This window comes from Saimiri boliviensis, chromosome 9 (assembly GCF_048565385.1).
Source record: "Saimiri boliviensis isolate mSaiBol1 chromosome 9, mSaiBol1.pri, whole genome shotgun sequence".
Lineage (NCBI taxonomy): Eukaryota > Metazoa > Chordata > Mammalia > Primates > Cebidae > Saimiri > Saimiri boliviensis.
The window spans coordinates 108,572,423-108,597,989 of record NC_133457.1 but is presented as its reverse complement, the minus strand read 5'-3'; the positions used below and the strand labels follow the sequence as shown (position 1 = coordinate 108,597,989).

The window sequence follows — 25,567 nt, the reverse complement described above, 5'->3', positions numbered from 1 at the left end:
CTGTGTCCACAGCCCAGAAAAGCAGAGTGTGAGCTGAGGGCAGGGCAGCTGCACCCGGGCTCAGGGTCACAGTTCTGCCAAGGCTGTTTCCTCATCACCAAAGGCTCAAGAGTCTGGGTGGGTGGTCAGAACCACCTTTTCTTCCCCACCTCTGCTATTTAGTAGCATCCCCGTGCCCAAAAGGACAAGGCAGAACTGGATGCAGCTGTGGCTAGGAGACAGGGATTTGTTTTGTTTTGTTTTATAAGCACTAGTATTTCTTGAGCATCTGACTGTGCCAGACTCTGCTCTAAGGCATTTATCTCATTTAATACTTACAACGGCACTGGGATTATCCTATTGTTCTTTATTCCTGTTTTACTGAGAAGGAAGCCAAGGCTCTGAGAAGTGAAGAATGTGTCTCCATAACTAGTAAGTACTGCAGTCAGGATTCAGTTCCAGGCCTGCCCAGCCCCATAGCTTGGCCCGCAAATCTCTGTCCTCTGCTCTGCTCTGGGCAAGGCTGAGGTCCCCTCAGGGCAAAGAGAGACAGTATAACATAGTGCTTAGGAGGGTGAATTCTGGAGCCAGACTCTCCAGGTTCAAGTCCTAGGTCTTTCACTTCTAGCAGAGTGATTTGGTTCAATTACTTAACAATTCCATGCCTCAGTTTCCCATTTTGTAAACTGGTTATTAATTACAAGTACCTAGCTTTTATAGAGTTGTTAAGAGGATTAAATGAATCAACACTGATAAATAGTTACTATCAGTGCTTGGCTCATGACAAGTTTTTGACAAATAAAAAAATAAATCCTTGGCTTTGCACTCATGAGCCACAGTCTCATGGAGGCGGTCAGGCTTGGCAATGTCTTGAATGCTTGAGAAGTCAGAGTCAGGACTGTGTGATATGGTATATCCTGGCACAGGGCAATTCTGCTAAGTGCTTGTTTTGAAAACGAGAATTTGTTCCAACATGATTCAAGTATTAGGGAACAATTTGAGCATAACATAAATTTTGCATTTGTTCAGATGCAATTCCATCCACGAGGAATACTTGGGGTGAATGAAGGAAACTGCACCCACGTAAGAATACACAAAACGCATGCGCCTCACACATCCACTGCACCCTCAGTTTACTATTATAAGCCACACCCATCCACACCTGGTGCTACAACTTTCCATCGACTTCACTTACCACCTCACAATCACTCACAGGCTGCAACTCTTCTGACGCCCACTTCCTCAAGCAAACTGCAGCCCGTTTTCAAGGTCAAGTGCCATTTTTATTGTAGTATTTATGCATTTCTAAAGCATTTAACATATATAAAACCATGCTGTCATTTTTACTGCATTCCTGCGTTTTTCTTTTTTTGATGTGACACTGACCCCATTTTGCCATAAGCTCTGTGATTTTTATAGCAGAATTTTGCGTTGCACAGTAATTTTTAGAAATGTATATTTCACGTTACAGCAGGATTGACTGAATTGTAGGCTTGGCGAGTTTGTGGGAAGATCGATGGATGGATGGATGGATGGATGGATATGCAGTAAATGGGTAGACAGGGAACTCATAAACTCCTAAATGCTTTCAGAACCACATAACCCATAATCACCACAAGTGCTGTGCAACCTTTTAATTTCTGATGCTGTTGAGATGAGTGATCCATTTGGAAAAGAAAATGGAGTCAAACCCCTGAGTGACCCAGTTACTTCTTTTGCCCTGAAGAACACAGAAAATCCAGGGGCCAAACCAAGCTCAGAGGTTAATAATAAAAGATCAGTGGGTTTCAGCTCCACAAACAAAAGTAATAGGATTTGAAATGCAGGAAATCTCATTTCACCATTAACACAAAATAAAAGGCCAGCAGAACACGGGCTGTAATCCTGTTTCAAGGCTTTGCGCCTGTCCATGTGGCACACATCCCTGGAAGGGACCTGCTGCTGCAGTCCTCCCCAAAATGGCTTGGGCTTGGTCTCAGACATCCAGATGCTGCACTTACTAACAGGTCTAGAATCTGAAATGCCATGGAAATGCCAAGAATGTGGCAAGGAGGCTCTCCCAGGCCAGGCAACAAGCCCAGCAGGCCATAACATCTCACCCTTTGGTTCACTCAGCAGGTCCTCTGTGCTAAGCAGCTTGCCTACACTATCTCTCTCTGACCCTCCCCAACAACTGAGCCGCGTGATTACTGTTTACTCCCATTTTCTGCACAAGGAAACTGCAGCTCAGAGAGGATAAGACCCTTGCCACAGGTTGTATAGTACTGGAACCTAGGGTCTGCATTGTGCCAAATCCGATCTTCACCCCATCCTTTATTTTTCCAGTGTGAGTCCAGCTGTAGGGTTTGGCAGTGAACATTTATTGAGCTCCTGTTGCATATGAGAACTTGTCCAAGTTGTAGCATGTATGCAGCCCTTAATTCAGTAAGTTCTTTTATGCCCCTGTGCTCATGGATGCCGTAAGCAGAGATTTTGAAAAACATTTGAAACTAGGACAGCACAGGCACTGGCCAATTAAATGGCCAGACGCTGTCCGTGAGGCAGTGTGATCTCGTTTGCAGATAAGAACATCAAAATGCAGAGACAATAACAGCTTGTTGGAGTTCACACAGCAAGCAGTTGGCTCATGGAGAGTAGAGGCAGATTTGATTTTGTGGCCTCTGCCTTCTTTCGTACTCCAGGGAAGACCCCAAGGTGGAGTCAAGTCTCTGATGCGGTTGGATTTCTGACCACTTTATTCCTCCTTCCTCCAGCCCCCAGGAGGACATGATAACCCATTCAGGGTTTCTGGGGCGTCAGCCGGGTTCCTTGGCAGCCAGCAAGGCTCCCTGGGATAGGAAATCAGGCAGCCGCCCAGATATTATAAACAATTACCACTAATTACCAGGCCTGCCAGTTCCCCATTGTCTGCTCACAGTCCCACCAGGAACTGAGGAGCAGACAATGATGATGTTAGAGGAAACTTTCAATTTCAGGCTGCAGAAGGCCTCCCTCTGCTTGGGAGGCTGCGCTGCTTCCATGCCTGGAATCCGTAAGACCCCCATCATTTCTCAGGCTTTTGGAGCCCAGACACTCCTTACAAAATGGAGCCTGGAACCCCAGATGGCTGAGAGGGTAGGGTGGAAAAGAGACCCAGGGACATGGAGGAAAGGCCATGTCACCAGTGTGAAAGAGTCTAGGTCAGGGGTCCCCAACTCCAGGGGTCCCCCCATGTGTACTGGTCCATGGCCTGTTAGGAACCGAGCAGCACAGCAGGAGGTGAGCAGTGGGCAGGAGAGCAAGCATTACTGCCTGAGCTCTGCCTCCTGTCAGATCAGCGACTGAGTTAGATTATCATAGGCGCATGAACCCTATCGTGAACTGTGCATGAGAGGGATCTAGGCTGTGAGCTCCTTATGAGAATCTAACTAATGCCTGATGATCTGATGTGGAACAGTTTCATCCTGAAGCCATCTCCCGACTCCCTGCCCCAGTCCAAGGAAAAATTGCCTTCCATAAAACTGGTCTCTGGTGCCAAAAATGTTGGGGACCACTGGTCTAGATCATAGCCTCGGTGCTGTCAATTAAGGATCTTTGGTTTTGCAAGAATAGTGGGTACACGTTTCAGTCCCCAGACATTTAAGTGACTTTATTTTTTTCTTTCTCTCTATTTAAAAAAAAAAAAAAAAAAAACCATTGTTACATAATTGTTAAGATAATAGACTTGGAAGCCTGACTCTCTGGGTTCAGATACCACTCAGCTTCTGTGTTGGTTTGGCCTCTCCCAGAGCAGACCCTGACTCAAAGATTCAAGTGGAAATTGGTTATTTGTCAGGCCATCCCAGGAATCCCCAGTGTGGAGCCACAGGGAATGGGACGGGAAAGGAAGGGAGCTAATAACGGATGCTATTTCAAGACTGCTGCCACTGAGGGCAGCTGGAGCTCAGCCCCACTGGGGAGCCTTGGGAGGCCGGTTGAACATTCACCTGTGTTATCCCCACTGCAGACTCCCAGCGTGTCACTGGGTGGGGGCTGTTTTTGGGGCATAAACGCTCAGGCACTTCCAGCCTGCCCTGTGCCACAGCTGAATTTTCTCTCCCAGCAAAATTCAGAATTCTCACAGCTAGAAAATAAGCCCTCAGACCTCATGGCAGGTATGAGAGCTGGCAGCCTCGGAGTGTAGAGGTATGTGCTGAGGGGTAGGGCAGGGCCGTGCAGTACCTCTGTCATTTGGGCAGGTTTCTTAACTCTCCAGCTCATCTATAAAATGGGCCCGGGAATAGTATTGACCTCATAGAGTTGTTGTGAGGCTGAAATGAATGAGTAAGTGTAGAGCACTTGGACATTCATGGCATTTAGTGATCACTGGGAGTTCCCTGTTACTCATCTCTGTGTCAAGTCCCCTGTGTCGTCTGTTAGCTGAAAATTTAAACTCACTTGGTTCAGGATTTTCCCAAGGGTTATGCCTGTATCCTGGGGAAATCTACATAGAGAGAATCCATGTAAATTTCTAGACCAGGTCCAGGGTAACAGTCAACGTATTTAATAAGAAGCACAGGTCATAACTACTGATCACACTATTTTATACTGCAGCCCACATCCCCCCCGCACATGAATTTTCTATTTATTTTTTCCTAAGATTTCTGTCATTTATCACCTTCTAACATACTGTATTGTTTATGATATTAGTTACGTGTAATATGTCTCCCTCCACTAGAATCTAAGCGCCTCAAGGTCAGGAATCACCATTCACTGACATACTCCAGGTCCAGAATAGTGCCTGGACACAATAGAGCACATAGTATATGCTTGGTAAACATTTGTTGGATGAATGAACAGATCAAATGGATGCTGGCCATTACACCTGGTGTACCCGCAGAATGCCACTGAGGGCTCGTGTCCAGTAACATTGGCTGCTATTATTGTGCTGCTCAGACACTGGGGACAGAGTGTAATGGTCCTCAGTCATCATTCATCATCCTGGTGTCTTCTGGAACGTGATCTTACTGTCTGCTCCTTGGTCATTATTTCCCACTGGTCTCAGCTCCTTCTCTTTGTCCAGAACGACAGGCCTCTATGGATCCGCACTTCTCTCCAGTGCACCTGGATCATATGCTCCTCCCTAGGGTGCAGAGGGACGTACAGAGAGCCTCAGAGATCTCCCAGTGGGTCACCTGACAGGACGCCCAAGCACCCATTTCTGTAGAGTGTTGCGTCCTTTTCTTAGCTCCACACAATAAGAAGGGTGGGTGCAAGTCTCCTCTGCTTTCAGATCCCCCCCAGCCTATCTGGAGTTTCCTGTCATTCCCCAGCGCTCACCAGCTGGGGACTACAGACCTTCCTCAAGTATCCTGCAGCATCTCAGCTCTCTTCCCTCCTTGCCTGACTTCCTCTACTCTCCCAGGCTGAGGATTTGTCTGTTTCAGGACAGGATAGCCTAGTTTTGTACCTATTGTTTCAAGTTTGTTTCTTAGCTTTGGAACTGAAAAGTCGAGAATCCAAGTCTTGCTCTCTACTTCCTGCTGGGTGTCATTCCTTCGCTGAGGCAGGAGACATAGGAGACACTAGCTACTGTCTGAATGGTGAAAGCAGGCCAGGGGTAGTAGGAAATGATGAAAAGGAAAAGCACTCAGGCGGAATATTCTGCCATTAACTCTGTAGATAACTTGAATAAAAATAGAACACCGGGGGACCTCACATGGTTGAGGAAAGAATTGGGCAGCCAGGACTGGGTAGCTAGTAGAGTTTATGGGTTTTGCATGAGGGCAGGCCATTTATGTGACTCAGTTCTTATGATGTTTCGTGTCTGGGGTTTGCTTTTTTATTTCTCAGAGAGAGGTTTTGATTGGCCTGGCTGGGTTAAGCCTCTAATTCTGTTTTCATCAGCTCTGGCTACGGAACAGGGTCACCATTTTGCTGGGCAAATGTGTTTCTTATCTAAATGATGGTGATAAAGATCAAAAGCCAACCTCGTGGGCTAGGCGTGATGGCTTATGCCTGTAATCCCAGCACTTTGGGAGGTCAAGATGGATGGATCATATGAGGCCAGGGATTCAAGACCAGCCTGGCCAACATGATGAAACCGTCTCTATTAAAAACACAAAAATTTGCCGTGCATGGTAGTGCCTGTCTGTAATCCTAGCTACTCAGCAGGCTGAGGCATGAAAATCCCTGAAACCCAGGAGTTCGAAGCTGCAGTGAGCCAAGACCGTGCCACTGCACTCCAGACTGAGCAACAGAGCAAGACTCTGTCTCAAAAAAAAACCAACCAACCAATCAAACAAACAAAAAACAAACTCCTGTGGTTGTGGTGAGAATCAGATGAAAATGGGTTGCAAGTCCTTTGGTCCTCAGGATAACAGGGACACATGAGGCATGGTATTTAGTGCCTCATCTCACTTAACATTACAGACCCGGGAGATGGGAACATTATTATTTCCATTTCACAGATGGGAAAGAGATACTTAAAGTGAAGGGAGTGGGGAGAACTTACTAAAGCTGACTTAAGCAAAATAATAAAATTATCTTTGTTGTTGTTACTGACTTAACATAACCAAAAGATGAAGTAGCTTGCTTCAGGCAGAGCTTGATGCAGGAGCTCACACAATGCTGTCATTTTGATGGTTTCATTCTTGGGATCCAGATTATAGCCACATAGCGCTAGAAGCTCCTGTCCTGCATCTCAGGCACTCCCCGTAGTTCAAACAAAGCTTCCGGGCCTGATTCTTGTTGGCCGAACTGGGCCACATGCCAGCCTTTGAGCTAATCACTGGCTAAGGGGAAGGGATGCCCTGATTGACCAGGCTGAGCTGCAGGCCCAGTCTCTCGAGCTGGTCAGTCTACCCGACTGTGATCATATGCCATGGGGAGGGGGCTCCCCAAAGAAAATTTGAGATCTTGTTACCAGAGAAAGGGGAAGTGGATATCAGGTGGCCAAGCAGCAGCAAGAAATGCACCCCTCAGAATCCAGAGCCGCTGGGCCGGTGCGGCTCACACGACTCCCACATGCAAGTGCATCACCATGGCTTGTGTGAAAATTCAGATTCTCAGTCAGCAGCTGGGGGAGGAGCAGAGCGCAGTTCTGTGTATCGACTTAGTTTCCAGATGATACTGATGGCCTCTGAACCAAACTTAGAGAATCAAAGCACTAAACCACATGAGCCAGATACTGGATAAACCTTGTCTCCACCTCAAGAGGGGAGTATCAGCATATCCATTTCAGGGAGGTTGAACCTAAGACTTAGCAAGGAGAGGAAGGGTGATGGATGTGGACACAGCTTGCCATGCAATGAGGGATGTTCTGGAGCTGACTACCCGAGCCCGGAATTGTCAGTCAACCACTGGGAATGTGTGTTTTTCCTCATTTTTTTTTCTCATGCAGCCTTAACTATGGAGGAGTTTGCCTGGCATCAGACGCCCAATTCAGTGACTTCCTGGGAAGCATGGGGCCGGCACAGTTTGTGGGCCGCCAGACCCTGGCCACCACACCCATGGGTGAGTGCCCCAAGGCTGATGTCAAATGGACTAGGGGAGGTGGGGTCATACCAGAAGCCCAGCGTCTCTCCCTCCTTCCCCTCTACCTGTTGATCCATCCTGTGAGCATGCAGCCTAGGGCCCAGGCCATACTCTCAAGCCCTCAACAGAGCCCAGGCACTTGGTGGGAGTTGGTTCTGGTCTTATTCTGGGCTGGGAGCAGGGGAAGGGGTTTCAGCCCTAAGCAGAGGGGAGGAGCTGAGTCGCCTCCGAGGCTTGAGCTTCTGAGCCATTTCCCAGTCTCATCTCTTGGTGCCTGTTGCAGGGGATGTGGAGATCGGCTTGCAGGAGCGGAACGGTCAGCTGGAAGTGGACATTATCCAAGCTCGGGGACTGACAGCCAAGCCAGGCTCTAAGACACTGCCAGGTGTGGGGCCTACCCTCCCCCTGCAAGGTGGGGGTGGAGGTCAGGGAGGAGATCCTGATGGGTACTGAGGTCCTTGAAGAGAGAAAATTGGGCCCAACTATGGGGACCCCCTGTCCCAACTCTAACATCTTACATGGAACTGGTAGTTTAGGGCTTATCTGGGGACCCAGTTGAGATTATCTGTTGACCTTGTTCCTCTCCTCCACTGGACTGAGCTCCTGGAAGGCAGGGACCATCTTCCCTGCTTATCGTTATACCCCAGGGTACCTGGCATGCAATAGGTGCTCAGGCTTGGTGAGTGAGTGGGTCAGCAGTGGATGTATAAGCCAGGGAGGGGGTAGGCATGTCGTGGACTGAGAGAGGAAGGAGGTGAGCACAGGTTAAGCTAAGGAAGGGGAGGCATTGATGACTACCAGAGGGGTGGGACAGGCCACACCCTAGCCTAGCTGTACCTGCCCCCCCCACCTGCCCACCCCACTGTGTGTCCTGGTGCACCCTCCCCAGACTCCATGGGGGCACACCTATCTCCAGCAGAGGGTGGGCAATCTCCCTCTGTTGCACCCTTTGACTACCACCTAAGGGCCAAACTAGAACTCACCCCTGCTGGCCTCTGTCCCCCAGCGGCCTACATCAAGGCCTACCTGCTAGAGAATGGCGTCTGCATTGCCAAGAAGAAGACCAAAGTTGCTCGCAAGTCCCTGGATCCACTGTATAACCAGGTGCTGCTGTTTCCCGAGAGTCCCCAGGGCAAAGTCCTCCAGGTGAGGGGCAGTGGTGCGATCTTGTGTGTGTGTGTGTGAGTGAGAGGAGGGCACCCCTGGCGGAAGTGTTTCTGGAGGGCCTCACCTGGAGGAAATAGGTGAGGCCCTCAGTTCACTGTGGCTGAACTGAGCTCCACAACTTACTGTGCAACTTTGAACAAGGGACCCTCAGTCACCTCATCTGTAAAGTGGGGATCCTAGTAATACCTACCTGATAACATTCTGCTGCCAGTGGAATGTATACTAGTGTGCAGGAAAAGTTCTTGCAGCCCATGGCTGCCATTACTGTCATCACCATCACCACCCTCATCACCGTCAACAACCTCTGGAGGCCAGGGGCTTGGCGTGGCGCCCAGTGATAAGAAGGGTCTGTTGAGGAATTGCAGTTTTAAGGAGGTAGAAATCACAGGACTGAGACGGATTAGGCATGGGAGGCGATCCAGGTTCTGCTTCTGGGCCTGTGAGTGGCACTGGCGGGGTTTGAACCACTGTGTCTCTTGCCCTGCAGGTGATCGTGTGGGGGAACTACGGGCGGATGGAGCGGAAGCAGTTCATGGGTGTGGCCCGCGTGCTGCTGGAGGAGCTGGACTTGACCACCCTGGCTGTGGGCTGGTACAAGCTCTTCCCCACCTCCTCCATGGTGGACCCAGCCGCAGGCCCCCTGCTCCGGCAGGCATCCCAGTTGTCCCTCGAGAGCACCGTGGGGCCCTGCGGAGAGCGATCTTAGTGCTGGGATGGGGAGGGGTTCCCCAAGATGGCCTGGAGACCACCCAGCCCTGACCTGGGACCCCAGGCCCAGGGGCACATTGAACAGGAGGACGGGGCTCTCCCCCACAGTGGGGAAGCAGAATGGGGAGATCTGCCCCCCTTGGGCCCCTCCTCACCCCTTCTTTGCCTCCTACCCCCTGAGACCTTCCCTCTCCCAACGGGATTGGCTACACTTTTGACTTGGCCGGTTCTTGACCTGGTGGATGTGGCTGCAGTCTGGAGAAAGGAAAGACTGAGGTGGCAGAGCAGACCACTCTCCCGTCCCAGACTCTGTCCAACTTCTCCCCCTTTTTGCCTCCTCGGAAGCTTGCTGCCCAGAGCCAAGTCCAGAACCCAGCCGGCCATCTCCATGGTGCCAATTACCAGCAAGTGTCTTTCCTGCGGCACCCGGTTCAGGCAGCTACTCCTGCCCCAGAGATGAAGGGGCAGCTTTGCAAGGATCCGGAGCTAGCTCCTGGGGGCCCAGAGTCCCCACTTGAAGAGGAGCTTGGGCTTCCCTCTGCCTGCCCGTGGAAGGAGCTTTGCCGCAGCCTGTCCGAGTCCATCTGTCCATCCCCTCCTGCCTGCCCCTCTTCTGGTGGCTCTAGGAATTGGGGTTCAGCAGGGACCAAAGGAAAGGAGGAGGTACCAGGGGCCTGGCACAGACCCCTAGGTGCCTCGCTCCAGGGATCACAACAAGCTAGTTTGGGAACCATTGGTGGACTGGAAAGAATGTTGTCTGTCTTCTGGCGGAGGAGCTGTGGAACCTGAATTTCCAGATCCCAACCCTAGAGAGCATTCGGAGGGTGCTGTATTGGAGGGGAAGGCTAAGGAAAGTTGGGATCGGGACTGGTGGTGCCAAGATAAGGGTTTCTCAAATTGGAGAACCCCTCCTTGTTAGATGAGGTCGAAGGTTATCTTGTATATCCCTTCTGCCTCCAGGCCAGGGGTCTGGGGAGGCAAACAGAGCCCCCCCTGTTTTAGTCTTTTTAAACAAACCATCCTATACTAAGGGCAGAATGCACTGCCCCGGCCTCAGTTACCTTGGCTGAAGGAAAGATGGTGATAGGAGAGAAAGAGTGAAGAGACGTGCATGTGAGAACTGGGAGATTCCTTTTCCAGCAGGCCTGGGTAGCTGCCTTCCCAGCCCAGCCCTCCCTGGGGTCTGCGGGAACCCTTTTGCATGCAAGGGAGGATGGAGGCTGGCCCCTCTTTATAGAAGCACATTTCTGCCACCTCCCCTGGGAGGCACCCAGAAGCCTGCCACTCTTTACCTAGTCCCTGCTGTGTAGGGCGTAGTCTGGGTTAGCTAGGTAGAGTTAGTGTTCCAAGCCCTGGGGCCCATTCTTAGCTCATGCATAGTCCTTACCGAGTCCCAAGACAGGAGTGGAGAGGAGACTCACGTACATTCCAGGAGACCAGTGTCTCCTCGCTGGCCTGGGCCTAGATGGGGCAACCTGGCTCACTGGAGGCCAGCCCCTCCTCCTCCACCCCCTTTCTCCCCTTCTCCCCTATAGGGTTATAGCCGGAGCTGCCTGTTATACTCAGATGTTCTGATTTATTATTCTTGGTACTGACTTCCTTTATGAGGCACTCCTGGGGGTTGTAGGACCTTGGCAGAGGGGGCCTGGTCTCCGTTGGAGGGTGTCATTTTCCCCTGAGGATACCCAGGCTGCCTTTGGTCCCACCCTCTTCCCGGTCCTGGTCCTGGGCCTGGTCCTGGTCCCTGTCCCACCAGGTGACTCCTTCCACCTGGAAATTCTTCCCTTCCCTTAGCCTATGTAAGCCCTGGGTATCCTTTAAAGTTTTGGTCGATGTATGTCACCTCCACAGAGCTGCTTCCCCTGCACTGGGAAGTGGAGATGGAGATGCCCCCTTACCCAGGAGGTCTTCAGAGCTTCCTGGGATTGTGGCGGATGGAATCCCAAGGTTGGGGACGGAAGGAGCCGGCGGAGCAGGGCTCTGGAGGGACTCGCATTCAAGGCGCAGAATCGGCCGCTCGCCTATTTGTTTTTTTAACCAGTGTGATTTCTCTGCTATTCGTTTATTATTCACCACTGGAATATTTTGAGCCAGGAGAGCACCTTCTCTCTCCAGCCATCGTCGCTGTGGTGGTTCAGGGGTAGCTCTCTAAAAACAGGGCAGAGCCTGGCTGTCTCAACCAGAGGGAGCAGGGGCTTGGCCCTAACAGCCTGAGCCCTTTCCCTGGTGTCTACACAGCCTTCATAGAGAGAGAGCTCCGAAGCAATAACAACACCTGGGGGTGGTCAGTAAGAGCCCCCTCAATGATTTTCTTGTTTGTTCTGTGAAATCTCACTCACCTCCTGGAGGGGTGGAGCAGCTGGGGGCTGGAGCCCTGTTTCTTTGTATCATTGTGAGCATGTGCCCCCCTTCCCAGGGGCTGTGACCATTGGGTGTGGGAACCACGGTCTGTCCTCACCAAGGGATGGGGATTTGGGGAGAGGAGTGATGTTTTCATCATTAGCTTTGGAGAAGCTTCAAGCCCGTCATGTCCCCACTGCTGCCTGGCCCCTTGCTGACTCAGGCTGTACTGTTTGAAGAGGAGCAGAGAGGGTGGCACTGGGGGCCCTTAGGGGGCTGTGGCCTCCAGGGAGTGACTTTTTTCAATTCCTGGGCCAAGATCACATGCAGGATACCACGGGAAGGAGCCATCTCCACTTTCCTTCTCCACAACCCCCTTTGCATAGTAAAGGGGAAGGGCCTTTGGGACCATTAGTCCATTTCCATTTTACAGACAAGAAATCCAGACCCAGCTTGGGGGAAAAGCCACCCTGGAATCATCTGTGTGTGAGGTGGTGCCCATACCTCCTTCTCCCTTCTTTTTTTGAAGCCTACTGGCCCCCAAAAGATGGGCAGGACAAGTTGTAGCCCATCTGAGAAGTTGGGAAACCGAGGCCCAGAAACAGGAAGTGACTCACACAAGACCCCTCAGCAAAGGCACAAAGAGGGAAGAACAAGGGGCTCCGCTGTGCTTCAGGCGACAGGAGACGTTGCTCCAGGGCGTGTCTGCCGGGACAAGGGCGTGTCTTCCTGGCCTCTACGCCCTGGCTGCACAGCCCTGCTGGGGTCCACCTCTGTAAGCCAGTGACTTCTCTGGGCCTGGGTGGGGGGAAGAGGTTGCCAGGGAGACAGCTTTCCTGGGGGGCTGGCTCAGCTGACTGAGGGTACACAGGATGGGGTCTAGACCTTGATGCCTGGGAGGAGGTTCCTGCTAAAGGGCCATAGCCTCTGCAGGACCAACTGGAGAGAGAGTTAGGAAACGGCAGCTCCTGCCTGGGGCGGTGAGCAAATGGGAGCAGCTGGGGGCACCTCATTTTCGGGAAGTCCTCCCCAAACCTTCAGATGCAGCGGGACCGGGCCTTCCTGGTGTGCTTTGCAGACTTGGTTTTCAGAACGCTTTTACCTCGAGTGTACCCTTTGGCCCTCACAAGAGCCCCTGGGGAGTAGGTGGTGGCCTGTGCCATCACCCCCGATTCAGAGCAGGCAGCTGAGGTCCTGGGAGGGAAGGTGCTCGCCTCAGGTCCTGCTGTGTTAGTGGGTGGGCAGCACTGGAGCTCGGTTCTCCAGCAGCCCAGAGTTCACTCTTTTACACTCAAGAGATGGAGCCGATAGCTTAGGGGGTGGTCGTGCACTTCACAAGCCAATTCAAGATCCAGTTCCTTCAGCCAGGAGCTCCTGGGTGCATCTTTGTGTCAGAAACAGCACCGAGTCTCACCCCCTCTGGAGGCACAGCTGTTGCATCAGGCAAGGTCACCTGCATTTATTTATTGAGCAGCAGCGCTGTGTCAGGCCCCGGGATGGAGTCCCCTCCCCATCCCCCATGGTGACTCCAAGGCCCTCTGGGAGGGTCCCCACGTCTGTGGAGCAGCACCTCAGCGTGGACGGAAAGCATTCACGTCCACGAGCTCACCTGATGCCAAGCCTGTGAGGTGGGCTGACGGTGCCCGTCTAACCCAGCGCTTCTGTGAGGTCAGAGTGGAGCCAAACCCAGGGCTGTGGGCCTCACCTCCGGAGCCCTTTCACTCTCCGACTGCCTCCTGGGTGAGTGGCAGGAAGGCAGGACCCAGGTCCTCAGGCTGGGAGCCTCTCCATCCACCCACCTTTCCCTCATTCCTTCTCTTAAAGCAGGAGCCGCCCAGGCCTTTAGGGAGGGAGGGTTTCTGGGGCCCCTGGGTTGGAGTGGGGTCACGTTGCATTGTGTTCATGACCATGTAGCTCATGTTAAAAATTAAAGTTTTTGGCTTTTCTAACCTGGCTCACTCATGCTTTTTGTTGAGATAGTCCTATCTGGGAAGCCAAGGGAAGGGGGAGTTTGGAGGGGCTGAGTGCCACAGGGTGCCAGGATGCCACACCTCAGGCTTTGTCTCTGCCATCTTATGCTGCAGGGACCTGCTCCAGAAAGTCCTGTTAGAGATGCACAGGGAGCAGGGTCCTGGATGAACCCAGTTGTTCTACAGATGTGGAAACTGAGGTCCCGGGAGGGGATGCAGTTCTCCAAGGTCACATTGCTGGTGATTGACAAGACCCAGAAGAGAGCTCATCCCATGGCATTCTGCTGTGTCCAGGTGGCCCCAGTGACCTGGTGGGTGGGTGACAGCAAGGCCTTCCTCATCCCGAAGTCGGGCTGGCCACAAAGAACATCAGCTGTAAGGGGGAAAGAGGCCATCATTCACACATGGGCTGATTCCACTCTACACACTGGGCAGAGAACGAGAGAGAGTTTAAGTAGCGCAGAGACTGACCCACTTGTCCACACTGGACTGTACACTGTCCCATTTGGTCCCCCTTTGTTCCCCATGCTTCTTGTAGGGTAAGCATCTGACCTCACTAATTCCAGCGAAGATTCCAGTGTTGAAAGTTGCACATTTCAACTGCGACTCAGAAAGCCAGCCTCTTCACAACAGAAAAGTTGCTCTAGAGAGCCTTTCTAGAGCAAGGCTCTGGCATGCACCTATGCAGAGCCTTGCCCAGGTGCTGATGTGGCCACGCCCTCATGCAATTTGGACCACAGGGAGTTTGCTGCTACAGGGTGACCCTCGAGCTTGGTTTGTGCTTATGATGTGACTGTAATATATTTTTGGAGAGGAGGTAGGGGACTTGGCCACAGAAGGTAATGAGAAACTGTGTGTAGCTAAAGACCGCCTGGAGGCCCCTCACATGTCTCCAATCCCTGGGGAGGGTGCCCTGATAGCTGAAGCCAGACCCTCCCGTTTCAGATTCAACCCAACCCGGGTGGAGTTGTCAGATGGACTTCCGCCGGGCCTCAGGCCTGGATGCCTGCCCTTACGACCCCCCGGGCTCAAGGGGGGGGCGGGAGGCGAGAAGCCCAGGTTGTGGTGGGCGCACTTCTCCAGCTGGTGCACGTGGCAGGAGACAGTGGCGGAACCGCCCGAGCCTGCCCGGCGTCGAGGCAATGAGGGGCCGCGGCTCTCGAGCGCCCCCTGGTGGGTAGGGCTGGGGCGGCGGACAGCGCGCTGGGACCCATCTGCGTTGGTGGCAAGGAGACGCTGGACCACGAGGATGAGGAAGGCACCAATAACCGCGAGCTCCAGGAGGATATAGAGGAAGCTGAAGGCCACGTAGTGGGGGGCTTCTTTTGCAGCGTCTCGCCGCTCTGCAGCGCCACGCAGTCGCCGAAGCCGATGGTGGTGAGGGTGATGAAGCAGTAGTAGTAGGCGAGGAAGAAGGTCCAGCCCTCGAAGTACGCGAAGGCCACCGCCCCGAGGGCCAGAGGGTGGCGCACGCCAGCAGCTAGGCCACCACCAGGTTCTCTGTGGACACGCGCGGCCGCCGCAGGCCCAGGCAGCGCTTGGCCGTCAGCAGGAGGCACCGCACCAGCGCGTTCAGGCGCTCGCCCACACTCTGGAAGGTGACCAGAGTCAGGGGGATGCCCAGGAGCGCGTAGAACATGCAGAAGACCTTGCTGGAGTCCGTGCCGGCGCGGCGTAGCTGTACTCTGTGCAGGGAGAGCAAAGGGGAGGGCTGGTGAGCTCAGCTCCAGCTGACTACGGTCCCTCCCCAACCCCGGGGCTAGCAGTGCACCTGCAAATACTAGTCCTAACCAGGTCATTCCCCAGCTCTAAAACGTGATGTGGTTATTCATCTTCACCCCAAACCGCAGACAAGCAAAGTGTCCCTCGACTGGGGAATGGATAAACAACCTGTGGCGCATCCAAACACTGGAATTCTTTTCAGCAAACAATGAACTCCTGTAACCTTGCAGCAACCAAGGATGGATCTCAGCTGTCTCCAGCTGAGCGGAGGAAGACAAGCTTGAAAGCCTACAGACCGCATGGTTCCATGTAAATGACAATCTGGAAGTGGCAAAACTGTGGCGACAGAGAACAGATCTGTGGTTGGTTGCCAGTAGCTGGGGTTGGGGGTGGGCTTAACTACAGAAGGCATGGAAGAATTTTGGGGGGTTGATGACAATGTTCTGTCTTGGTCGTGGCTGCAGTCAGACGACAGGTATTCATTTGTCAGAATTCACAGGCGTGTACACAGGAAAACGGTGAGTTCTACTGTATGTAAATTATGCCTTGAGGAAAGAAAGAAGCAAAACTTTCCACACTTGCCAGCTACACCCCGAGCTCTTTCCCCAACCAGCATGTCCCCTCCACATGCCGTTTCTCCTGCCTTTTCCCCTGGACTACCTCCCCCAGCCTCTGCCTCCCCCTCCACTGCTCAGCCTGCCCTCACTTAAACACCTTTTGGTTCTGATTGTCTAGTGTGGCAATTCTTCATGGGGTCCCCTCAACTACTGTAGGGAATTTAAACATGGCTGAGCATCCCTGAGTCCTGGAACACAGTGCTATGGCAGGGGAATCAATGGGCATCTCATTGTGTGTCTTTTCCTGGAAAGAGGAGCAGTCACTTTCATGGTACTCTCAAAGGAGCCTGTACCCCAGGAACAGTCAGGTGGATCTCCCCAAAAAGAATATGCCTCCTCTAACAGATTGGCCCTACCTGCCAAAAAATACAAAATACAAATCCTTTGACCAAGGTAGTTCCACAGTGAGGAAGTTAGCCCTTCAATATACACACATGCGTAAAAATATGTGTGCATGTGGGTCATCATTGCAGCATTGTGGGTCATAGTGAAAATGAGAAACACTGTAAGTGTCCATCGAAAGGGACCTGGTTAAATAAACCACAGTGCCATCCAAACCATGGGAGCCTATGCAGTAGCAGTTCTCAGTCGAGAGTGGTTTTGCCCTTAAGGGGACATTTGGCAACATCTGGAGACATTCTGGCTGTCACAAATGAGGGTGGGGAGTGGGGATGGCTCTGTGAGACTGGCATCTAAAAAGGAGAGGCCAGGGACACTGCTAAACATGTTGCAGTGCACAGGACAGTCCCCACTGCCCCGATTGTCAGTAGTTCCAAGGCTGAGAAACCCTACAAACAAGATGACGCAGTTCCTTAGAGACTGACATCAAAACATTGCCAACATACATTGAGCGAAAAAAGAGGCAAAACAGAGTGTATAATGTCTACACAATGTGTGCGTGTGTTTTAAAGGAATGTATAGGCAAAGAATACATCTAGAAGGACATACACAAAACTGGTAACTGTATTTAACCCAAGAATTTATGGGCTAAGAGACAGGGTGGGAGGGGGACTTCCTTTTTCTATTCCATGCCCCTTTGTACCCTGGGAAGTGTGTGCTGTGTGCTTATATAACTTATTCAAAATCTCAGCACTACAAACATTTAAAGGCCTGTGGCTCCACTTCCGCATCTCTATTGCATAGCCCTATCACGTTGCCTGTCTGTTATTTGGGGAGAAAGGGGGTCCGCTCATCACTCGGCTTTGAGATCTCTGAGGGTAGGGACGACGGTGGTCACGTCTCTATAGACCCCACCACCAGGGTCCTGCCCCAAGCCTGGCATAGACTAGAAGCTCAATGAAAGTTTCTTGAATCAAGCCAAGTTGAAGTGGGTGCTAGCGAGAAACAGAGGAGCCTCTTTAGGAATAAGAGGCTTCCAGGTGTTTGGGGCTGTGCCAAGTTTTGGCAGAGAGTGAAATGAAGAATGATAATAATAATAATGACAGGAACTAATCCATGCAGGTACTGTGCATGGATTATCAGGTTTAACCCTCCCAATGACTATGACATGTTATTATTCCCATTTTATATAGAAGAAAACTAGATTAAAAGGGCCAAAACTGCCCAAAGGCCACGGGCCTGCGCTATTGCTTCAGCACCTCTCTCCTATCCAAGCAAAGCCCAAATTGCTGGGCCCTGGCATCTGGCTCTCTGAAAGGCTGGTTTAGCAGACTGGACCACAGTAGGTGGTGGTGCCCCCAAGTGGCCAGAAAAGGCAAAATTCCTCTTGTTTCCGCTGAAGTCTCTTACCTCCTCAGCCTCCCAGATGTACCTCAGAGGTGAAGAACCCGGATAAGAGGCCAAACCCACCTGGTAAGCCTCCAAAGAATGTGGGAAAAGTTAGAGAGAACAGGTTGATGGCATCCCAAACCAAGGGGCACAGTAACTAGGAGGGTCTCAGGCGTTACCAAGATAGGGAAGCAGGGGTGTCCATGTGGACAGGAGGGAGAAAAGAGCTGAAGAAGAGCAGGGGCCATGCTGGTAAATGATGAATTATTACTACTAATGAATTGTGGCTACTTGGCCTCAGGCACTGTGCCCAGCATGTTACATGCTTGACTTCACTGAAACCTGGCAACCACTCAATGAGGTAGGAATAATTGCATTTTGCCTTTGGGGAAACCAGGGCTCGAACAGATAAAATCAATTGCCAGAGAAGGCAGGTGGCAATAGAGACGAGACCAGAACTCCAGTCTCTGTAACTGCAGAACTCATGCTTTTAACTCCACTGCAAAACCCACAGATCACATTCACTTGCAAGAGCATTATTGGAGAAACCTTATCCAAGGCACTGGCTTTCAGGCTGGTGGTCCAAGCCCTAGGTGGGGCGCCTGGACGCTCACAGCTGGAGCCTGGGGAGTGGCTGACACCAAGCTTGAGCCCTGCAGAGCCCGCTTCTCTCCTTCCTGTTCCCCCAGACTTAGGCTCAGCAGGTACCAGCCAGATGGTAGTCATGGCAACAGCTGGCAGTCCAGATGCTGCAGAGGACCTGCTGTGCATCCCCGAGGGCAAGGTCCTAGCCTGTGGTCATTCGTCAATCCTTTAACAAGTATTGATTGAGCATCTATTGCACCCTAGGCACTGGTCATACAGCAGTGACTAAGACAAACTAGGTCCCCATTCTCATGGAGTAACAATAACAATTGTAATAGAGGGGTGGCGGGGGGCGGGGAACAACTGTAATAATAAAAAATCGATCTTTGTAGTGCTCTGTATGTGTCATGTTTTAGCACAGGCCCTGTGCTAAAACTTTCTGCATAGTCGGCCTCCAGGAGGGTGCAGATACCGCAACCCTAAGATAAGGCTGATTAGCCACACTGCTTTTACAGAGGAGAAAACTATGGTTGAGAGAGGTTGAGCAACTTGTCTAAGGTCACACAGCAAGTGTGATGCAACCAGGCAAGGAAAAGCCACTCCAGCCACTTGGTCTCCCAGCCAGCCCCCCTTCCAGGCCCCTGGGACGTTTTCTGAGCATTCGCGGCTCAGCCTCTTGGCAAACTCGATTTACTGATTCCTCTGGTCCTTGCCTGCGCGGGCTGACAGCTCCACTCAGCAGAGCGAGGCGAAGGAGACTAGGGAGGCTCGGTGAGCCAAAAGGACCCGTCCGAAGTAGCTCAGCTGGGCGGGGGCAGAGGTGGGACCGAAACCCAGAGGCAACCCCGGCGGCTGGGGCTGGAGCGGGCGCGGAGGGAGGCTCCGGGCGGCTCACCGGTGGTAGTGATGCCGGTGATGGCGAAGTAGATGGAGCCAGCGAACTTCCACTGGCGGCGGCGCGGTGGGGCTCGGCCTGGCCAGGCGCTCCAGCCCGCGGTAGTCGTCCGCGGAGAAGCCGAACTTCCAACGGGGCGCGCCCCGCTTCTGGACCAGCAGCCGCTGGCGGCCGCTTTCCGCCTCGGACTCGAGCGCGTCGAAGACGGCGGCGCCCACCAGCAGGTAGTACAGCGTGCACAGGACCATCCCGGCCTCCGCATGATGCCCTGGCCCCGGTACCCGCCCGGCCCCAACCTGCTCCGTGCCCGGACGGCGCGCTCCGCCCCCTCCAGCCCCGGCCCCACGCGGCAGGCGTGTGATGGGCGGGGTGGGACGGCTGCGGGGCACCTGGAGGCTGGGATCCACCGTGGGGGCCCAGAGAACCGCTCCCCTGTCCGCCTCCCACGCGCCTGCCCTGGGCTTCATGTGTCTGCAAACTGACATCTGAAGCAAAGGCGTAAACCCCGGGCATGCGGAAGTCCTGTCCCACCACTAACTCCTGCTGCGACCTGTACCAGTCATCCTTCCTCCTCCCTCCCTCCTTTCCCCTTTCCTCCCCATTCCTTTCCTCCCTCCCTTTCCTGTCTCTCTCCTTCCTTCCTTCCCTCCCTCCCTCTTCCTCCCTTCTTTTCCTTCTTCCCTCCCTCCCTTCTTCCCTCCCTTCCTCCCACCTTTTCTTTCCTTTTCTTCCTTCTCCCTTCCCTCCCCTTCCTTTTGCCCTCTCCTCCCCTCCCCTTCCCTTCCCTCAATCCTCCGACAAATGTTTACCAAGCACCTACTGGTGCAAACATTCCTACTGTAAATAAAGGTGATACCCTAGTAAGGAGGGCCGGCTAACAAACAAACGAACAGTTACTTTTAGACAAGAGAGAGAGAGAAGGAAAGAGGATCATTTCTTAGGAAGGTGAACCCAGCACCTAAGGTGGTGGGGAAATCGCCGAGTGACTGGGGGAGAGAATCCAGGCAGCAAGTGCAACTTTCTGCTTCAAAGCAGAACTGAGCACGGCTTGGTGTGGCAGCCAGAACAGCAGGGAAGCCAGTGTTGCTGGAGCCCAGAGAACTGGGGTGCAGATACTTTGGGGGAGCAGAAGGAAGACAAAGAGGCAACTTCACACAGTGTCTTTCCTACAAGCCCTTATGTGGGTGTGTTGAAAGCCATGGAAAGGCTGTATTGCAAACACAGGTGCACACACACACACACGCAACAACACAGGGATCTGATTCACATTTTTTAAAGAGTCTTTGGCTGTCATGGGGAAAAGGGATGGTGGCTAAGAGTGGAGGCCAGTTCAAAGGCTACTGTATCCAAATGTGTGAAGATGGAGAGAAATGAGGGGATCTGGGGTGTTCTGGGGAGGTGGAGCTGGCCATGCAGCTGGCCACATTGCCCAGCCTTTTTACACTTAGCGGAGTCTATGTGACCAAGCCTTAGCTCATGGAACATGGGCAGAAATGACATGTGCACTTCCGGGCCTGGCCCATAAAACCCTGTGCCACCTGTGCTGCAGCTCTTTCCCCCACCAGCAGGCTGAATGTGGAGACAAAAACCTGAGGCTGAATGACGCATTGCAGGGTCACCCCCATCCCCAATCAGGAGCCCTGGTTTTGAGCCTCTGTTAAGTTGCTGACATATGCTAAGCCCCTGAGCACTGAAGCTCCCCAGGTCGTGATCCTTGCAGACTAGGCCCTCCAAGTCCCAGAGGAGGCCATACTTCCATATAGAAGCCTCTAGAAAGGAAGTCCTGCCAACACCTCGATTTGAGCCAAGTGAGATCTGTGTAGCCCTCTACCCTACAGAACTAGAAGATAATACATTTGTGTTAAGCCACTAAGTTTGTAATAACTTATTGCAGCAGCAACAGGGAACTCATACAGTGGGCGTGAGGATTAAATGAACCAATAGATGTGGAGCCAGAGAGTTGCCCTTGGCCCTGGGGATTTGTCTAGAAGTGTGAGCCATGTTACAGATATCACAAGTGAGCAGATGCCGGGCCTATAGGGCTGTCTGACCCGGTGCCTGCCTGACTCAGTTCCCAGGCAGAATGGGGCCCCAGTGCCTGGTGGAGAGGGCCTCGGACCCCTTCTCCCGAGGAGCAGGATGAATTTCAGTGGCCCAGAAGCAGGTGTTGGTACCGCTACCTCAGCCTGATTTTTAGCAACAGCATCAGCTGAGTTCGATATTCCGATTTCTGCTCAGACTTCAGAGGAGCAGAAACCTGGGCTAACGTCGCAGAGTTAGGGTGATGGGACCCTGAGGACTTACAGCCCAATAACGGCCTGAAAAGAACCTGTGGAGACAGGGGGATGCAGGCAGCAGCTGTTCTTAGCAGAAGGGCAGGGCCCACTCAGGGGAAAGTTAGTGAGGACCTGGTTGTGGACACAGCTGGAGTCAATAAGACCCGGGTTTGAAGTCCAGCGCCTCCACTCACTCACTATCACGAGAACAGCAAGAGGAAAACCGCCCCCGTGATTCAATCACATCCCACCAGGTCCTTCCTTCAACACGCAGGGATTACAATCCGGATGCCATTTAGGTGGGGACACAGAGCCAAACCATATTACTGGGTGTCCAGAAACAGAACACTTGTACTTTTCTGTGCCTCAGTTTTCCCATCTGAGAAACAGGAGTAGTAATGACACTCACCCCACAGGACCATGTTGAGGATTATAGAAGCGGTTTTGTGCTACTATCCAGGTGCCCCTCATCCAGTAGCCGCTTCTCCTCCCTCTTTACAACTCTCTGTGTACAGATGTCAAGCACTCTTTCCAGAAGCAGGGACAGGGCTAAACTCTGCCTGTGCTAGGCATGGTCACAGACATCACTCACGGGACCCTCACCTTACAGCCCAGGACACAGAGGCACACAGAAGATACTTAAGCTGCCAAGTCCTCCCAGCCAGGCTGTGCTGAGCCAGGATTGAACTCAAGGCTGTCTGGCTCCCCAGGTCATGACCCTCGTCAGGCCAGATGCTGCTGGCTTTATCCCACCCCCATCGCCTCTGTGGTCCTCACTTTCCTTGTCTCCGTGCTGAGGCTGAGGATCTGTGGCTGGCTGTGCTCCCCCACTGTTGTGAGGGTCCCATGATGGGCAGCCCAGAGGCGCTTGGTCAGGTGTGCCCACTGGGGGCGGGTGCTATTGGGGCCACGGGGGAAGCTGTCTGGCCCCATCAGGCAGGTGACTCTGCCCTGTGCTTGGCATTTTTGGTTCAGTGGCTCTATTTTAAGCCAGAGGAGGTTAGACTTTGTGTATGTGTGTTTCTCAGGTTGGAAAGCCGTCAGCTGAGCAATCACCAAAAACAGCAACACCCGAGGCACCTCCCCCTTCAACTTCCCCCTCTGCCTCCTCCCCTCCTTCCTCCTTTGCAGACCTGAGGAAACCCAGTGATTTTCCTCTGTCCCATCGCGCCAGAGGCACACCCGCGTCCCTCAACGGGGCCTTGGATTTTCTTCTTTCAGAGCTCCAAGGTTGTCAGCTTTGAGGACGACAAAAAGAGGTAATCCCAGTCCCAGGCTGGGCACTGGCCATGCTTCTAAGTACTTGGAAGTCTAGACCATTCTGAAGCCTTTGTGAGCCAGGCGGGCCGTTCCCATCTCAGAGAGAGGGAACTGAAGGGCAGGAGAGAGAGAGGACTCACCTAAGGCCATACAGGGGAGGGCAGTGGCAAGAAGGAACATGGGTGTCATGTTAGCCAGTCCTTGGTTCTGTCTTGGGCAAGTGACTTCACCTCTCTGAGCCTGTTTCCTTGTCTGACCTGGGGCTAGGAATGTCTGCCTGACAGTATTCCCGTGAGGATTAAATACTGCGTGTGAAGAACTGCTCAGCACAGAGTATGCCCAGCAAATGTTGGTGCTGCCCTCCACCCAATTAATTTCTTCCTTGCCCTTTTCCACACTGCCTGTTCCTCAGGGCTACAGGGATCTTAAGAGATTGATTTTTTTTATAGTTAGACTATAGCCTAGTAATTTTCCAGAAAGCCAGAGGACCAGGCAGATTCCCTAATAAGATCTCTCTCCTGTCTCTCTCCTAAAAGAATGGACTATTTTAACCTCAAGGGACAGTAGGTGCCGGCTCCTTAGAGGTGGCAGTTGGGGCCTTTCTATAGCCTGATTATCAATGAGGGATCTGGGTTACAAGAAATTAAACGCTGTCTCTTGGTAATTTAAGCAACATTACTGGTAGAAATTTGGGGTCTCATAATTTTCTGGGCATTGGAAGACAAACCATGTGATTTGGGGGACCCAGGGAGCTGAAACCTTGAGTAGAAAAACACCAGAAAAACACCATGGCCACACCCAGTGGGGGCACCATTGCTCCCAGGACGGTGAAGATATTATTTGGGGGACAAATGACAACTGTCTGAACAACACTCTGTCTCCGATGGGTCTCAGGCAAGGCTGCTCAGAGGAGTCCCCACACTTGTTTGTGACCATTTAGTTGGAGCCATTGAGAGTTTGTTCTTCAACCTTGTAAGGATCTATATCTTTGAGTTAATGGAGTTATGAAAGCCCTTACTCTGAGTCAGGTGTGGTGGCTCATGCCTATAATCACAGCACTTTGAGAGGCTCAGGTGGGAAGATCACTTGAACCCAGGAGTTCGAGACCAGCCTGGGTCACATGATGAAACCTTGTCTCTCTAAAAGATACAAAAAAATTAGCCTGGCACAGTAGTGCATGCCTGTAGTCCCAGCTACTCGGGAGGCTGAGGTGGGAGGATCACTTGAGCAGGTTGAGGTTGCAGTGAGTCATGATCACGTCACTGGAGCCTGGAGAGGCTGGTGCATCAGCCACTGCACCTCAGCCTGGGTGACAGAGTGAGACTTGGTCTCAAAAACACAAAAACAAAAAGCCTTTACTGTGGTTTGTTTTAGATTTGAAAATCTAAGTGATAGGAGTATGGAGGTTTGCTAAGCCATTCTCTCTATTTTCATGTATATTTGAGAATTTTCACAATAGAACACTTTTTAAAAGAACCTTTCTCTCTGTCCATCCCGCCCTATTTTTTCCCCTGCTGTTTATTTGGTCTGAGTGGGAGGTTACTTTGAGAGTTACAGTAAACAAGAACATTGATCGAGTAGCTAGTAAGATCCAAGCACAAAGCAGGTCTCACTTCATTCAATCCTCAGAACAACAGTAGGCACTGTTAATTCCACCCTGTAGATGAGAACACCGAGGCTCAGAAGGATGCAGTAATTGTTTTCAAAGTCACAATTCCAAGGAGAGGGGGAGCCAGCTGCTGAGCATTTACTCTTGATGGCGGCCCTTCCCTGCCAGTGAGGAGCTTAGCACGATGCTGTTACAGGTGGCAGTTGTTGCCATATGGCAATTTGAGCCCAGCTGCTACTCGTGGAGGCCTGTTCCTGCCAAGGACCACCCCTCCCTTTCCCAGTCAGCATAATATATTGGAGTCAAGAGATGTCTGAATCAAAGCGGGCAGGACTTGCGTTTCAGAAGACATGGGCTAGAGAGAGTCGAGAAAAAGAAATAAAGAGCCTGCCCAGGCACAGTGGCTCACGCCTGTAATCCCAGCACTTTTGGAGGCCAAGGCAGGCAGATCACTAGGTCAAGAGATCAAGACCATCCTGGCCAGCATGGTGAAACCCCGTCTCTACTAAATATACAAAAATTAGCTGGGCGTGGTGGTGCACACCTGTAGTCTCAGCTCCTTGGGAGGCAGAGACAGGAGAATCACTTGAACCCAAGAGACGAAGGTTGCAGTGAGCCAAGATCGCACCACTGCACTCCAGCCTGGCAACAGAGTGAAACTTTGTCAAAAAAAAAAAAAAAAGAAAGAAAGAAAGAAAAGAGCCTAAGACATGAAGAAATACATGTGTTAACATGTTAGTGTAACACAGAGCTTCCCTGTCCAATGCCTTAGCTATAATCATATGTGGCCATCTATAGTTAAAGTAATTAAAACTGAATTAAATTGAAATTTTAAGCCAGATGCCATGGTGTGTGCCTCTTGTCCCAGCTACTTGCAAGTCTGAGGCGGGAGGATTGCTTGATTCAAATACAGGCTGTCTGGTTCCAGAAGGTTGCCCTTAACATTTACTTATAATCTTTGCTTTATGTAGGCTAAGGAGGCTTTTGAGGGAAGGAAAGCTGGTATAATGTCCTCAAGAAAGTCCTGCAGGGACTGGGCACAGTGGCTCATGCTTGTAATTCCTCTCAAAGTTAGAGGTGTGAACCACTGTCCCCAGCCAATTTTGATTTCTTTAAAGTGGGGCAAGGACCTGCAGACACCTGTGTAGCAACTGGGTACAGAATCCCTGGAAATTCTTGTGGTTACTTTTTTTCCAGATGTTTTTAGTTGTTTCTTC

The 25,567-nt window shown here is 52.0% G+C and overlaps 3 protein-coding genes across 5 annotated transcripts in view; 2 read left to right on the top strand and 1 right to left on the bottom strand.

Annotated features, from left to right (window-relative positions):
* Positions 1-13,637, top strand: part of RIMS4 (regulating synaptic membrane exocytosis 4) — a 128,796-nt gene extending 115,159 nt beyond the window's left edge. For all 3 annotated transcript variants that reach the window (XM_039479282.2, XM_039479281.2, XM_003936512.4), the window contains 4 exons: positions 7,340-7,452; positions 7,757-7,858; positions 8,480-8,619; positions 9,128-13,637. In XM_039479282.2, coding sequence (XP_039335216.1) covers positions 7,340-7,452; positions 7,757-7,858; positions 8,480-8,619; positions 9,128-9,346 — 574 coding nt within the window. In that variant the 3' untranslated portion in view covers positions 9,347-13,637. The remainder of the gene's footprint in view (positions 1-7,339; positions 7,453-7,756; positions 7,859-8,479; positions 8,620-9,127) is intronic.
* KCNK15 (potassium two pore domain channel subfamily K member 15) lies at positions 13,525-22,414 on the bottom strand. The gene is given in 9 exon segments (XM_074405402.1): positions 13,525-14,969; positions 14,972-15,120; positions 15,123-15,323; positions 15,326-15,343; positions 19,206-19,265; positions 19,268-19,288; positions 19,291-19,601; positions 21,386-21,534; positions 22,259-22,414. Coding segments are annotated over 9 exon segments (1,494 nt in total). The 3' UTR covers positions 13,525-14,540.
* A 209-nt stretch (positions 22,415-22,623) lies between these two features.
* The window catches only part of ADA (adenosine deaminase), a 138,881-nt gene continuing 135,937 nt past the window's right edge, over positions 22,624-25,567 (top strand). Inside the window, exon 1 of the transcript XR_012519362.1 lies at positions 22,624-22,740. The gene's annotated coding sequence lies outside the window, so the exon portion shown is untranslated. The remainder of the gene's footprint in view (positions 22,741-25,567) is intronic.